The sequence below is a fragment of the Pezoporus occidentalis genome, unplaced genomic scaffold (genome assembly GCF_034315485.1).
Source record: "Pezoporus occidentalis ecotype Australia unplaced genomic scaffold, CSIRO_AGI_Poc_V1 ctg132, whole genome shotgun sequence".
Classification (NCBI taxonomy): domain Eukaryota; kingdom Metazoa; phylum Chordata; class Aves; order Psittaciformes; family Psittacidae; genus Pezoporus; species Pezoporus occidentalis.
The window spans coordinates 24,968-42,104 of record NW_026913126.1 but is presented as its reverse complement, the minus strand read 5'-3'; the positions used below and the strand labels follow the sequence as shown (position 1 = coordinate 42,104).

The 17,137-nt window shown below is 39.3% G+C and overlaps 1 protein-coding gene across 3 annotated transcripts in view; it reads right to left on the bottom strand.

Annotated features, from left to right (window-relative positions):
* Nucleotides 1-2,677: 2,677 nt before the first annotated feature.
* The window catches only part of NR4A3 (nuclear receptor subfamily 4 group A member 3), a 29,189-nt gene continuing 14,729 nt past the window's right edge, over nucleotides 2,678-17,137 (bottom strand). For all 3 annotated transcript variants that reach the window (XM_062608927.1, XM_062608926.1, XM_062608925.1), the window contains 3 exons: nucleotides 16,718-16,917; nucleotides 15,319-15,497; nucleotides 2,678-5,845 (listed from right to left, as the gene is read on the bottom strand). In XM_062608927.1, coding sequence (XP_062464911.1) covers nucleotides 5,583-5,845; nucleotides 15,319-15,497; nucleotides 16,718-16,917 — 642 coding nt within the window. In that variant the 3' untranslated portion in view covers nucleotides 2,678-5,582. The remainder of the gene's footprint in view (nucleotides 5,846-15,318; nucleotides 15,498-16,717; nucleotides 16,918-17,137) is intronic.

Below are 17,137 nucleotides of genomic sequence, written 5' to 3'. Positions count from 1 at the left end.
CATCCCTAAAGACATTTAAAAGACATGTAGATGTGGTATTTAAGGACATAGTTTAGTGGTTGAGTTGGCAGTGCTAGGTTAACAGGTAGGCTTGATGATCTTAGAGGTCTTTTCCAGCCTAGACGCTTCTATTCTATGAAAATATTGAACAATACGGGGAAATTGTGTTTATTTTCCTGTGGTCTTCTGTCTTGTATGACTTCAGAATACTGTACTTGACAGGAAGTAGTTCCACTATATACACATAAGTATCTTGTCATATACGTAATACTTATTTACAGTTGGAATCCCCATCTCTTTAAAGGAAGTCCTTGCTTTCATGTGTTTAGGTCAGAATCATAGAATCATAGAATAGTTAGGGCTGGAAAGGACCTTAAGATCATTTAGTTCCAACCCCTCTGCCATGGGCAGGGACACCTCACACTAAACCATGTCACCCATGGCTCTGTCCAGCCTGGCCAGGGATGGAGCATTTACCATCTTGATACCATGCAACTTTCACAGCTGTGTCACAGCTTCATGTATTCAGACTTCTTTTATAACCAAATGCAGCCAGAACTTTCCATATTATGGATATACAAGTAAAGGCATTTAATGTTGAAAGCAGAGAAAAAAAAAGAAAGTGTTTCCGTATGGTAAACAAGCTTCTTTTTCTTTTATTTGACAAAATCGTTGTGTTGGTAATTCTCACAAACATAGGTCTGGAATGCAGTTCTCAAATATGTCACCTGCTGCTAAGAATTTGGTTAATTGACTCCCCATTTACTCAATTACTGCATCAGTAGTTTGTCATTTTTAAAAGTTAATCTTTTTTATCCGTTAGTAATTATTGTTTAATCTGTATCTCACAATATTCCTAATGGTCTCTTTCATTCATTTCATAAAGAACAGCTAAATATCTCTTTTATAAATCCTGCAGCACAGCTTAGTTCCAAACATATGACTGACCAGGATTTTGAATAGTCTCATGGATGATTTATATATACAGAATAAACAAGATCACTTTGAATACATGGGTTAGTTTGAAATTTTCAATGCTTTTATTGTTATTCCATAAAATTTGATACAGTGGCTGCATAAATTGCCCAGGGAAAGCAAAGGAAAATAAAATGAGAGCATTCACTGGACACTAGCTTAGTAAACAAAAACTTGTACCCCTAACTCTGAGACGGAAATGCTGCATGCCCTTGGGCATGGCACTCTACACCCTTTATTCCTCTATCGCTCCTCTTTATTTTTCTTTTGTCTATTTGGGCTGGAGCTTCTCCTGGGCGGGTGGGTACTGGGGGTGCTAGTTAGGGTAGCTAGCAAAATGGGGTCCTGATCTCTGTTGTGGCCTCTAGGTGTTGCTGTAATACAAATAATTAATCAAAAGACATGTTTCATAGTGTCCGTAGAGGGAGTCGCCAATTTTTGTCAGAGCCATGCTTAATTTTATACAATTAAACCTCTCTCTCTCCGTTCTCTCTGCAACAGAACTGAAATGTTGGCTTTGCATATTGGACAAATGAACCTGAATGTGTAAAGTAGGAAAGATGTAGGAAAAGATTTGACTCACCTCTAGTTAAATTTGCTCAGTTTTGGATGTCTTGGTGCCAGTCTCCCATCCAAGAATGGTCCTACTAGAAGAACACACTATTGTACTCCTAACTCAGCCCAACCTCCCACTGTCAGAATCGATCGTCAGACATCACATCCCTTTGCAAGGACTCTGCCACTGATGTGGTTGAAGAGTATGAGTACAAAAGGCACATGTAAGGACGCAAGAGCAGGTGACCTGGAACAGGACACGGTCCTGATCGCATGCCTAAGGACACAACTTTTGGCCCCTGAAGTAATTGCAAGTTAAGACACTCGTGAGTTTAGTGAGGATAAGCTTTGTCTTGTAGGGTGAATATTCAGAACATGGTGCGGGTTAGTTACAAGATCTGCATATTTTGCCCAACAGGGGACTATTATGCAAAACTCATTGCCATGATCTTTAACAATTTTAAGATTCATCGTTCAATTTTTAAAATAAGGCATAGAAAAAAAGAGCAACAAATAATTTGAAAGGGTTTGAGCAACCTTTTGTTTTGTCACATTTCCAAAGAAAGAGCTTGCCGATCCTGCAGCCCACCACAGCACATCATTTGATGTAATCTCCAGCTGAGCAGCTCCTGCAGAACAGCTCTTGCGGAGGTATGTCATAGCCGTCAGTACTTGTGGCCATACTCAGAGCAGTGGCAGATGCCTCTCAAAACTGCATTTGTTAAAAAAGCATTTGTAGCCGAACAGTTTTGTCTGGCAGGGGATAAGTGATCCCTCCTGCAAAGCAAAGGCACAGTAAGGAAAGCAATTGGACGCACATTTAAAGAGAATGATGCAGGTGCCTGCTGAAGGGTTGTCTTACCAGGATTTATTGACAAAAAAGGGGAAAAGATGGGATCAGAGCTTTGAGCTCTTTCTAGCCAGACATACTATGGGACCACAAGCCCTATAGCCATCCCCTCCCTCCCTTGTGGCCATCATAATCTGTGAGTTAATTACAATCCCTTCCTGGCAGGGAGGGGAAGCCCAGTGAGGGGCAGGTAGTCCCTCTGCTCTGGTCCATGTGCAGCTCAGCCTCTGGGACAGCCATTGTCCAGCTCTCAGTATCTAATAAGAGATTGCATCACCAGATACTGCAGAGTCTTACTGTATTTGTACAAAAGCTGCTTTAATCAAAAGACTAGCCATTAAGTTGCCAGTGTTCTTAAGCATGCTTCACCAATTTTTCCACTTTCAAGACTCAAGTAGACAATTTTTTTTAATGTTTTATAAATGATAAAAAATTCACATCAGATGTTAACAGAATTAAGCATACTTATTCAACACACATGGGGCCTCTGAAAAAAACGTTATTCAATTTAATAATTTTAATTTACATTGTATATGTACAAGAGCATTTCTTTCAACCCACAGGTTAACACCACAAAAAAAAAAAATAAAAAGAAAAAAGAAAAAAGTACTGCGGTCAGCGGAGTGAAGAAACTCTTGGAACACTGTTGTCTGAAATAAAAGCAAGGCACTCTCCCTTAACACCTGATATATTCCTGAATTCTGCCTAGACAAAGGCATGTTCACACTGAGAGAGCTCTAAGAAAAGAAGTAGATTTAGTCTGCATTAACTCTTTCTTTTAGCACTGTGACCTGTCGCTGGTTGTACTCTAGGATGAATCTGTGTATTGAAGTGGACATGAAGGACAATTCCATGGATGACATGACTTGGGAGAGTATCACAGTTAAGACTATCTATGGAAGACTGGAGGACACCGGCTACGTGAAGTCTCGCATGGCGCTCTGGACCTGCTACCTCCCACTCACATCCCACTTAATAAATAAACCTTGCTCAACAAAAAAGCAGTTTGACTGTACTATGCTGATTTGCCTGAAAATTCTTCGTGAAAGGGCCCACTCGCAAGTAGCGCCTGCGTGCCCTCCTATGGCTGGTGCTCAGCACCCGGCAGGATTTGTCCCTAGTTAAAAGTCATTTCTCAAGGGACCTTGTGTCTTACACAAGGAGACAAAAGTGAATATACTTTTGGATTTTGCGTGGGTATGTTTTTGTATGCGCACATGTGTGTGAGTGTATATATATATGTATACATATATTTAGTATATACAAAAGCAAATTCAGTCAAAATATATTTGTCTTGCTGGTCAGGCTTGTTACAGCAACCTACAAGAAACATTAGCTTCTCTGATATTTAATTATGCTATTATGTTTGCACATAAGCTTAAAAGTCAATACAAAAAGCAATACTTTTCCAAATATTATCTGCAGGTAAACCGGAAATATTAACTATAGTGATTAGAAGTCTGTTTCCCTATTGACACTACTATAAATCTTGATATAAGAATAATTTTTTCATAAAAGCACATCCAAACATAGTAAGTGATAAAATACCAGATTACTATCTGAAAACCATACAGTGACTCGATATCTGGGTTATCCTTTGCAGCAATTAGGCAATTCATTTGGCATCTGTTTGATTGTATAATTTAATTTTCCATATAAACAGCATAGTTTAAAAAAAGACAAAAGCTAGAATGTTTAAAGCTAACAAAAGATACAGTGACATCAGGTTGACATTCAAAAATTTCCTTAGCAAAATGACCAACAAAATTTCGACTTAATACAGTGCATATAAAGTTTTTTTTAGAACTAAACTTTTTAAATAGTATTTGAATTTAGCAAAACATGAGCAAGATTTTAATATCAAAGTGCTAAACAGTACTGCCTTAGAAGTCACTGCAAATAAACTGTAAAATAACTCTGCTTGTGATTGGACAGATATTTTATATACAAATGGTTAATAAAAAGACACGCGCACACACACACGCACACAAATATAGGTATATACATATATATATATATACACATTATATATATGTATATAGTTTTCCAACTGGTGTATCTGAGTCAGTGTGAACACCCCATTTAGTTATCATGTGTAACAGGGCTCCCATGAGCTGGCAGTCATTGCAATAAATACAGGCAAAGCCATTACAATATACCATGCATACAAACATTTATACAAATAAAGACACTATGCAACAAATTATTTCATATTAATATGGCATCAACAGTATAAACATACAAAAAGGAGTACGAACACGGAATGTTTAAACGCAGCCCACTATATCCTTCCTAGCACTTACATTCATACTATTTTACAAGACTTGCTTGTTCTTGAAAACCATCTTCTGTCTGTTTACTAACTAGTCACTTGTGTTAGAAGTCTAAAACTGAACTATCCCTGATGCTGACCCTGTATGCTCCAATCACTACTTACTCGGATTTCCTTAGCTAAGGAACAACTGAGCCACAATTGCTCCCGTGTCTTCCACATACATTTGTCAATAAGTCGCGCTACATGGAATCAAGTTTGGAAAACTCTGTCAGGTAAGTTAGTGCATGTAAATTTTCTCACTTGATTTCTTCCGTTTGTTTTGATAGTAAAATAAATTAGTTAATAAACGAGACTTAGTAAGACAGCACTTTAAAAAATTGCACTTGAACATGGGAGCTAACAGCCATTGTCATTTTGCTATATTTGATTTGTATGAAATGTTCAATTGAATGTACTTTGCTAAAAAAAGTGAATTTTTGTTTCGATTGTGCTGATGTATGTGCCCTTGATGCAGGAAGTATGCTAAAGGTATTCTCACAAAACACATACTACCCTGGCAAACAACTATTCGCTGTTCTTGTTTTCAAATACAGCTTCTACAATTACTCCTCATACACCATGAGGTGTTAAACAACAGATTTAAAACAGTCATGTTAACCTTTTACTGCTGCTGGGATAGCATTGTCCAAAAGTGCCATAATAGCCATTTAAAAAACCCAAATCACACGAAAGAAAACAAAGAACACAACCCCAAAACAGTAAGCCAGTAAGTTTCAGGCCTCAGGTTGTAAGGACAAAGCGCCAGAAAAGACCTCGATTTAGACTCGGAGCTGCTTTTCTGTTAAGTGAGGGCAGAAATGTTAGCTGTAAGTCACGATCTGTTTGCCTGCTCTGGTGGGCATTTGCCTTTCCAGAGGGTGGTTAGACTCAGAAGGGTAAGGTGTCCAGAAACAGCCTGTCGATAATGGAAGGAGCTGGCACCAAATCTTCCAGTTTCAGGTAAAAGATGCGCTGCAGTCCCAGTGTGCAGAGAGAACGCAAGTCAGCCAGAACACCCAGTACCTTCGGCTCTGCGGACTCGAGCGGTTGTCCTTTGTTTTGGCAACTGAAAGTTAAGTGATCTTTCAAACTGCTTGTGATCTTGTTGCATAGCTCTTCCACTTTCTTTGGTTCTTTTAATCCATGCCGTTCTATAAAGACAGAGGAGAAAACACATCAGCATCCCTACCAAAAATCGAGAGAACTCATTTTCTTTGGTGTAACCCAAATCTATACTCTGGCACTCAATGCAAAAAGTGCTTTGAAAGTATAATATTTCTCAGAACAGTTGGGGTTATAGGACGTCCATTAATCTTTCTGTCACATGAAATAAGAGGTTGCGAGTGCCATTTTCTCTTTAGCTGCTAAAATAGGTGGCAGAGATGCTCAAATACAATTTAAATTCTAGTACAAGCAGTCCAAGCATCCTGTGTATCTTGCATTATTTTCATGATATGAGACAGAATTAACTGGGTGATTTTCCAGCAAAACTATCACAGGAGGTGTTTTGGAGATTTCCGTGCTTCCCCACCAGTTGTGAATGCTCAATAACTATGGCAACCATTATTTATTCAGTGAATTCAAGTGGCGATCGATATCCTCAGCCAGCTCCATCAGTGCCCAGCCTAGAATTCCACCAGGAATTTGCAGGCACTCTTATAAGAAACTAAAGGCACCTTACCACCCTTTGTTATTTTGATCAGGCATTGCTTTTTAGTTTATTCATCTTTAAAAGGTCTAAGATAAAAGAAGCCTGGAAGTTAACTATTTTGTTTTAAGTGAGCAATTCCTAAAGAGAAAAGGCTGCTGTATTACCCGTCACAAAACCCAAAAATCAGCATTCCTGAAAGGAAAGGTAGCTGGGTATCTTTTTAAAGTATCAGTTTAAAATACTACAATGACTCTTTAAGCGTAAGTAGAATGAGTCAGATTTGTGCTTGATTGAAAGCAGTCTCTTTACTGCTACACAGGGAAAGAATTGTGTTGTTTGCTATCCAGATTTAGTAGATAAATCAATATAACATTTCAGACCAATAATCTCAATCAATTTTGTGATGCTTTGATTTGACTTTGACTTTGAAATTCACAGTTAAGTAGGAATTGGCTTCATAACAAAGTCATAATAATTTACATAAGAAATAAAATTATACCAGATAGGGCTGTCAAAGAAAACATAGGTTAAATCAATTTTTATCAACTTAATGTATAAAAACAGTGACAGCAGCAGATGAGGAGTAATTGTGGCAGTTCTCGTGTTTGATGCATCTGAAGTTGTCTTCTGTCCCTGGCTGTCTCCCCAGTCCCTGGCAGCCATGGTCCCTATAGTGCCCAGTGCCCCCAAATCTTGTTCCTCTACTCCAGGTGAAGCAAGCAATAGATGTTTCCTCTGTCCATTCTTTAATGAACAGTGAAAAGAGTTCAGTTTCCTTTACTTCCAGAAGCAGTTTCCTTTAATTTCAGAAGCAGGCACACAGTGGTGCCTTGCCCAGATGTGTATATAAACTCCTCACTGGCTCCCTGCTTTAGCGAGATGTTTGTGACAAACCAATAAAACAGATGGGGTTCAATGAAGGCAGTCAGAAAGGTGAAGGTCTGCTTTTCCACTGATATTCACCCATTTTACACTTCTTTCAACTTTCGTTACTTAGGCAAAGCTCACTCCTGAAGAATACTGGTTTGGGATCAGAATCAGAGACGTGTACATCTCCGGCCAGAAGCTCTATCATTTAAGTACCATCAATCTGCCCTGTTGCTTCAGAGCAGTACTCATCCAAGCAGTAACATCTGCTTCAGACATCTTTTTCACCTTGCAGGAACTAAAACCACTAGGCATTCTAAGTGCCTTGTTTACATTAAAACATGAGGAGTCAATGAATATTTAAAGCCTTTCCAGTAAATGGTGTGTAGTGTAAGCATGTAAGCCTTAACTATACAGGTCACTGAGAGTAAATACTTAGGCAGATTCTGCCATTAAAAATCTTGGCAAATAAATATTTTATACAGGTTTGAAAAGCTGTAGGGTTTGGGTTTTTTTTCTCTCAACCACTAGCCTACTGAGAGAATCTGCAGGACATTAAATTAATCTCACAGTCTTTGAACAGTTCCCCTCTTTTAATCTGTTTTGAGGTTGTTTCCTGGCTGTGTAAATGAAGATACCTTTATAAGTCTAGGGAGCTGAAATACTAGAATGGATCCAAAAATCTGACTACAAATTAGCAGAGCACATTTTTAAACCAATGCCTCAGTAGGTGTGTACTTTGCTGCAGAGTATGGAAAATTATCTCTGGCTCCAGAGTGTACAGAAACACTGTTAACATTTCCAGCCAGAACTACACGGTCTTTGTCTCACACTGGCAAGTTCAGAAGGTGTCTTTAGTGGCTAGCCATGAAACATGCCAATGGAAAACACAGTATGTGCAAAGATCATAATATTAGTAGCCGTACTTAACAAAATTCAGAATTAGGAGATACTCCATCCTTAAGCCTCTCTCTGGTTCTACAATATTAAAGAAGTCTCTGAAAACCCAAACTTTTCCCTCCTGCATGAATCGCCATGCAATGGCCTCTGCTACTTGCAAATCTCTACAAAGGAAATTCCTTATGACTGGAATGGTCTCAGGGGTTTCCAGTCTCCCACCCCTAAGGCATCCCTCACTGACCTGTAGAAAGTCAAAGCCATCTGCGTAGAAGCCCTTCAGCTACTAAAGGGCACTGCATGCCTTGGCACTGTTAACGCAGTCTCTGGTGCTAGTATCCAACAACTTTCTGGGGAATGTACTTGCATAAGAAACAGCTCCTCTCTTTGGTAGACCTGGGGAGTCCTGGGTCTAATTTACTCAAAGACTTAAATTTAATGGGGCTCAAATAGCAGGAAGCACATTTTCTCACCTTTCCCACACAGCCAGTTCCATTTGCACAAAGAAAAACCCACAGTCTACTTAACCTTACTCAACTCAAGGGAGCAGTATGAGGCACCTGTGGTAAGTGTGCAATGATGCTGAAGCTGATGGCCTCTAATAATTCTCCTTCTTCCACCTAGGATATTCATATCCACACAGGAGTGATAAGATTTATCCCAAGGACAGCTAGTCAAAATGGATAGATTTTTCTCTAACTGATTGAGGTACTGTGTAAATATTATTGTATTTAGACTTTCTTACAATGATAATTAAAAAGGCATGGGTAAAGTGAATATAGGATTTCTCAGCCTTGTGTTTTAGGATAACATTGATTTTTTCAAGAAAAATGGTGATTTATGGCAAAGATGCGCTCCATAAGCCTGTCAAAATGATTCATCAGGAGTCTTGCCTCTAAAGCTCTGCAAACTTAGCAGCTCATCCTGGCAAACTGAATACAGCAAGTTTTTTACACCTTTTTCCCTTTCCCAGGAACCAAAATGCAGTTCTGTGCTATAATTATGCTGATCAGCAAAAACTTGATAGGAAGAAAGCAAAAGAGCAGGAAAACCCCTCGCCAGCTGTGCTAGTCCTTTTTTCCAAAATCTCTGACACAGGGCAGATTATGCAAGGCTGGGCAGACAGAGTGCTACCTTTATAAGAAACACCTCTCAAAGAGCGTAAGTATTTCAAAGACCTTGAGTACCTCAAAGAGCCTCTGTGCTCTTTGTCAGTGTGGGTCAGTTTTAACCTTAATTCATTCTGGGGTGTCAGCCAGATCAGAAACGCAACAGATTTACGCTGCAGACTTAAAATAGGCATCTTGATTGTCTCAGTTTCAATACAGGTATCTGATTTTCTCTTCCCTCTTCACAATCCTCTTCCTCTTCTATAACTCACACACAAGGCTCAGTTGCCTTTCTGGTTGTCTCATGCACACTCTGTTACACAGCAAGATTGCAACTCATCAGTCAGATCCAGCAGTCTCCTTTCCTGCTGCAATCCTGTACTTCACAAGGGTGCCGTACCTGGGAGCACAGACTTCTTGAGCTCCTCCTAACATCAGTGGAAGGCTGGGCATTTTTAGAAGATGATTACAATTCTAAGTGGATGAATGATCTTCTGGAAGTGCCCTGTGTCAGCTGTGCAAGGTACTTAAAAGTCAGATGAGCTGAATGACCACACAGGACACCATTAGATTACTCCCTCCTTTAAGAAAACCACAGCGTAACACAGAGGCTGCTGGTTGCTGTAGAAGGAAAGAGTTCTTGCCTCAGCAAAAGGGTGGGAGTGGAGGAGTGAGTGCTTCACTTTGGTGCTGACAGTATTTCCCTCAGCAAAGTGGCAGGGGGAAGGCAGACAATGCAATCTGGAGGGTGGTTTGGGTTTTTTTTTTATATCTGGCTCTCCTACACTCCTCCAGTCTGCCACCTGCTTGTATGTAGACCCAGCATAAGAAGCACCCACTCCAGAGGCTCCTGGAAACAGGACTGAAGGATAACTGCTGCTGAAGAGTAGCTGAGCCTCCCTTCCGCGGGGAAGTTGAACGAATTCATGCTCAGAAGGGAACTGCAGCAGCCAGACCCATTTTAGCCAGACAGGACTCATTACTTTTTCTTGGTATGACTGATGGTGCTAAAAATTGTGTTCGTAAACTGGAACAGAAAGCCCAACAGCAGGAAGACAAACAGAAACTCATAATTAATTGAAACCTCACAATATTCTTCAATGTTCTGGTGCCAGTCTAACAAAGCATCAAGAGTGTGAATAAGCCCAATATATACAGTGGTTCTGCGCTGGTCTGTAACACATTTAAAATAAAACATATGCTGAAAAACTTTGGCTGAAGGAGGGTTTGAATGCTCTGTACTCAGCAGCATCCCACTGAGAGTGTCAAGTGGGCAAAACAATAATATTTTGATGTGGATAGAGAAAGGAAGAGGCCGAGAGGAAAAGCAAATCAACGAGAGAGAAAGAAAACACTAGCAGTTTTAGAGCAGGAAGAAATTTGAGGCTAAATTAGAGTGTGCCCTTGAGATGATCTGCATTGGACTCTCAGTCTTTGGACTTACACCCTGTTAGGAAAACTGTAAACCAGATCATTAGGAATGGTCATTTGGGAAGTTAAGGAAGCATTTTCAAGAATAGGCTGAGCTAATATTTGGCCTACTCTGCAAAGCGTCATCACCAACACTATTTAATCCCTCATGGAGTGGTTGTGCGGGAACACTTGCGATCCATCCAGCACACTAAACTGAAAGAAATCATCCATGTGGAAGTAAGGACAGACCTTGTCCTAAGAAGACCAGCATTTTCTTTCCATGTTTTGGCACTCTTCTTTAGCTCTTTAGATTCTACATCCCAACAGAATAAGTAACCCAAAAGACAAAGAACAGGACAGAACCCATTTCTTGCTTTCATGGGGATGTGGGGAAAGTGTCATGTGTTTTTCCCTAACTACTTTCATCCAGCTGATGCTTAGAATGCCGCTGATGTGCTCTGGAGGAAGTTGTGTCCACCCCTTCTTAACCAGCTGAAGGAAGTAAAAAAAGAGAAGAGAGACAGAGAGAGGAAGATCCTAAAGGAGTATTTTAAATAAAAAAAAAGATGTATTGGGGCATTGCAGAGTTTAACTGTTTGCAAGCCACCCACAATAAACCAGATTCCACTTCTTTCATTCTGGGTGCTTTTTCAAGTAGATGTCCTATCTGAAAGGACTTGAAAATTCAGCAGCAATCCAACATGATGCTTTTCCTTCTAGGCAACATGCTGCAAATTCCCAGGAAACATAAAATAAACAGAAAATGCACATATATATGGACTTTCTAGTGGATTATACAATGCAAAATATTACAAAATCTTTTCCTGTTTATTTTATGTTGTGCATACTTTATTTTTACTCAAAGGAAGCAGTGAATTAGCAAGTATTATGATACTAAGTCTCCTGCCATTCTCTTCAAAATTACTCAACAGTGAATGGTCATGTATGCCTGTAACCATGCATCCTCTGCTGTGATCTGCAGCTGTGGCTGAGACAGGACATGGAGCTTAGCTGCTCCAAACAAGTCAGCAGAGTTAGTTAAAGGGCTTTGGAACTACTGGGGCTGTTACTGGGGAGCTGGTTTGATATCCCTATTTGAGAGAACAGCCTTCATCACCTTGGGACACTGGGAACAGTGGAATGTCTTTTGGCCCCCAACACTAATGCTTACATTCATTCCCTCTTCCTTCACTGGGAGAGAGATGTTAGTTCTCACTGACACCCTTGCAGGACTGAGAGAGAACATGCAAAAGAGAGTAGCAACTTCTCTTAGTTTTCTCTTTCAGCAATGCTATTAATGACCAGTATGCAAGATGGATTGTTTTCTAAGAGCACAACTTTGTCTGGGCTATGGGCAGCACTCATGAAATCAAGAAGAACAAACAGGTCATTCCCAGCAGCATCTTTCTTTCCGTGGAGGGACAATTCTTGAATTTGGTGCTACTTAAGATGCTGCGCAGTATTAAAACAAGCAATGACTATTATAGAACACAGGATTGTTGTCTTTTTTCTTTTTTTGGTTGAGCCATTAAGTCATAAAAAGTTGACAAATACAAAATAGAACTGGAGCGATTTGTGCAATAATAAGGAAAATCTTGCTCAAGCCAGCATTTTGGTTTTGCAGTGTTGCTAATAAAATCAAACAATTAGACTTATAAAACAGAATTTTCCTTTCTATCTTGCAGCCCAATGACATAAATATCCATCTGGGACAGGGGAGATTCATGGTAGGATTCCTTTTTTGTTGGAATCAGACCAGTGACTGGGCCTTGGGTGTCCCTCTGAGCAGCAGCTTGTCCCCACATATACAACAGCTATTCTACAGCCCGTGAAATACGTCAAATGGTCTCAACACAACAGACAGTGACTCAATAGACAGATACTCTGTGTTCCTGGAAAAGGTAATTCTCTCCTGCTCTGACTCACAAAAAGGGCTTGAACCAGGGTTTCCTAACTATCTGTTGCCTTCAACAGTCCATTACAGGAGAGAAGAGTACCTTCACCAGAGATAAAGTATGGTAGCTAACCCACCTAAATCTAAGATAAGCCTCAAAACAATGCTTAAAATGTTCAACAGATTTATGTTTCCAAAATTCATCATTATTATTTTTTCTTCTTTTAGCGGGACTTGCTGAAAACCAGCAGATGGCTTGTTATACTCAAACCGTAGGGAGAAGACAAGAAGCCATTTCTCATGGGATGCCACAACAGAGGCAAATCTCAAGGCTTTTCTGAATATACTTCAATATACTATCACTGAGAATGTATCCAAAGAACTATGCCCACCAGCATTTTGTGCCGTAATTACCTGATTTCCTCTTTCAGGTTGTTAGGGGTCTTTTCAAAACTGCTCCTCATTATAAAATAGCATCCATTTTCAGATGAGCAAATTTCTGGCTAAGTCCCTAAGCTAGCTAGCTAGCTGCTCTTGGAGGTCTGAAACCTGTGAATATACATCACTAGGCAGAGGAGCTTCAGTCTAATTTAGATGGCTTGTAAGTATACTCTGTCTTTAAGAGCACAAATCAGCAGAGATATACTGGCCTCATGAAATAAAAGGATGAGCAGAAAATTACATTCATTTTAGGCACCATGTCATACAGGTGAAAAAAGAAACAACAAGAAAAGCTTGATAAATTCAGAAAACCTTAAAGTTTTTGTGGACAGAAATGGACTCCTTTTAAAGGCAACAGTTACTTCCATTTGATTAGAAACTTGGGAAGACCAGCAGAATATAGCCAACTCCTGAAAGGGTTATTATCAAGGAAAGGAAGAAATGTGGGGTGTTACCCGTTAAAAGCTATTTCTGTTAAATATCTTAGGGTAACCTGAGCCAGCCACTGGACAACTTTGACACTTCATGTAAGGGCAAGCAACCAGTGTCTAACTGAACAAAGAATTATCCTATTAAAACAGGGCAGGGGTTTGTAAGGAGAATAGCTTTTTTTCCTGTACAATAGCTTGTTCTACATTCTTTGTTCATTGACCTGCATCCTCTCAGTCTCCAGGAAGATAATCAAGAATAAGCTATCTGTGTCTATCTAGAAAAGACATATCTACAATATAATAAATAATCTAACTCAATTATCTATGCTACATATATGTGAGCATATATGCCTGTTTATAAATACATACGGAGAGACACAGCACCTGTTCTTGATTTGTAGATATCTAAGTGCATACACAAACCTATTATATAGGTATGTAGGTTTGTATAGGCATACACATATATAACTGCTTTTATAATACATATATGTAAGTATTCATGAACACATGTCAGTGGATGTTTCTATATAGGAGTAAAAAATATGTTGGCAATGTTCTTTCTCATTTTAACGTATCACTCATTTTGAAAATTATTCATACCCAACAAAGCAACTGCAAGGAGTTATTCTGGACTTAAGCATTTTATCAAAGAAACAAGAATCTGGACCTTAAGGTACCATTTTCAACTGCAGAAGAAATGAACGGAAATTACTGAAGAAAACACTTTTCTTAAAACACACATTACACGTTTACCCTAACCCTTCACCAAAATGTAGAAAGGAAGCGTATCACCAAACTCTGAATCCAAAACCTTGGCCCCACCAGATATCAGCAGGAATTGGCCAATTTTAGTTTTTATATTTGCCACTGAGCGTTTTATCCCATCACATCATCCTAGGTAAAATGAAGACTGCAGCTGATATTGTTGAGGCCAATGCCTGTAAACTGGTGGATGCCTGAACTGCAAAAGGAAATCAACATCCACCCCAGTGGGGCTATAGCACCCGAGGCACACTGGAGCCCTGCCTCACACTGATGACACAGTTGCACCTTTATACTACCAGCTCTTCTGAAATGAGTGTGAGGCTCTGCAGGGATGACAGCTTCTCTGACTTCCAGTGTATGGTTGTCAGACACCCCTGCTCCTGACCTTCCCTGTTTCCATTAGCCATGCTTCTTCAATTGCAAGAAGCCCAAGGTATGCAGTGTGCACTTCAAGGGGCTTTGTTGTTTCAGGAATGAGAAAATTAGACTTTGTAAGGTTATACTCCCCCTTTTTTGTACTTACTGGACAGATTTGGCAGATTTTGTCATTAGTTTCTTGCTGCTGTTCATCCCAGCAGGCAGGGGTGATGTGAGCACATGCACACCCAAAAGCTTTTGCACGACTGTGAAAGAGGATTTTTTTTCCTTACTAGTCTCCAATTTTCTCTCTTAAGAAAGCAGTACATGGACTGCCTACAGTAGCTGGGCTAATGAAAGCAGCCCGTCTGCCCTTGTGAAGCTGCCAACTATCTGGTCTGGCTACCTTGCTGAGACATGAGCTATACTAACTCTCAAGCTACCTTAATATTAGTATTCCTACACAGAAGACCTAGCTCTGGTCATTTTATTAGGCTTTTCTTGGTACTCAGCATGTATTTTGAACATTTTTATAGGAGCTACATACAATTTGCTTGGAAGAACTCTGCTTTTTAGAGGCTATTCTAAGAAAACAACAAAACCATGAGGAAATAGATTACATTTTAATACAAGCATCTGATAGCCTAATGTTAGTCCACAATTTCAGTATGGTCATTCCAATGCTTAAAAATCATACTCTCTTTACCCTGAATACAGCTAAATTAACTGAAATTGCTTGAGTCTACATTAAAGCATAGCACTATGGTCTAAAGCTTTCTATTGACAAAGGAGCACTTACCTGTAATCATAGTTAGAGCTGATAAACTTGCTAAGGCTGGGATATCAAGGTTAAGGCTCTTTAAGTTTAAGGAAAAGTCTTTAATAGAGTCGAGCCACTCCCCAAATCCACGAAGGCACTGAATTCTATGAAGCACGAGTCCATTGCAGAATACAAACTTATCCTCAGCAGTATCAGACCTCAAATAAAAATAATAGAAAAAATTATAAATGCATCTTCTACTTTACAGCAAAATTCATAACCAGTATTGAATTGTCTGTCATTTAAAATCCAAGGCATATTATCCTGAGACATATGTGGGCATTCACGTTTACAATATGCTTCTCCCTTGGGGCCAAAGTACAACAAACAAGCTTCTGTGATTGCTTACTTGGTAGGGTTATAAGCCTGAGGTTAGCTGTAGCATGTGGTGTAGACTGTCTAATTAGTTAAGATTTTGGTCCTGCCCAAAGGCATAAACAGAGAAGACATTTTCCATTAAATACTGTAGGTTTGAACCAAAGGAATACTAAGCAAGTGCATTTTGAAATGTAAAACTAATAAAAAATGGAGAAAGAAGAGATTCTGCACCTCTCAGCATTTACTTTTCCTCATCTGCATTTTTCAGAAGGTAAAAACTGATAAAGAAAAAACAATGGAAAACACATACAATAATGGACCACAATACACATCACACCATAAACTCTTTCATATGAAAATGTGTGTGTAAGATAGATACTACAGCCAAGCTCTCCTCTCCTTCTCCTCCCCATTCCCAATACCCCTGTTAAAAAATGTATGCAAAGGTCATTTTCAACCTAAGGAAACAGGGCATAATTCAAATCACCAGCCTGGAATTTTCCCAGTCCCTGAAAGTGTTTTAGGTTAAGTGTCTTAACTAGTGCTACACTGACAAATAGCATCTCACTCTATTAAATGACTTGGTATTAAGTAGAAAAGCAATCTGAACAAGATTTTAAATCTTCTTCATCCCTTTCAAAAACGGATGACAAAGATGTGCAAGCACAAGAGAAGGGGAAAAAGAAAAAGCTTTCATACTGAAGGTGCTTTTCTATAGTTTATGCTGATGAGTATGAAGCAAATAGGACCTGAGGATCAATTTTGCTTACTATGGAAGAAGAGGATGGGGTATATCAAATAAAAAGAAGCACATTAGCAAGACCTACGTTCTCTTTTTAAATCACCTTTTTGGGGGGTTTTCTGCAATGTAAAATGAATTAAACACCATATCCTTTGGATGCAGACATTGCTGATGTCTTTTTTCGGTACCACTGACAATGTTCGGTTTTTTTTCGGTACCACTGACAATGTTCAAAGATCACACCATATTTATTCCTTAAAAATGTTTAGATGGATGATTTTTCACATCATCTTAAAAGGAAATGAAATAAATAGTTACCTGATGGAGAGTCTTAGTACAAACAGCTCCAAAAAAGCTGATTCTATGAGTAATGTCTGATCTTCTTTTGGGAGGTCAGTAAATCCTGGGATTTTTTCTGCCCAGCCTCTAGTTATGTCAATGGAGGCAGTCAGAAGGTTATAGAACTGTTGTACATGTTCTGCATCTGTGCCTGCAGCAGCCTGATCAGTGGAACAGTACTAAAATGAAAGCCACAGAAAGCAACGTTATGTGCATTTAAGGGCATTCTGTGAAACATACTTCATTACTTGCCCAACAACATCTTCTTCTGTGGCAAAGCTGGTATTATTATCAAAGGCATAATAAGTAGGCCTATATCTATCTACCTATTTGGCTACCTACAGCCATTTTGCCATTCAGATGTACATTTCAAAAATATTTCCACATGTACAGAAAATG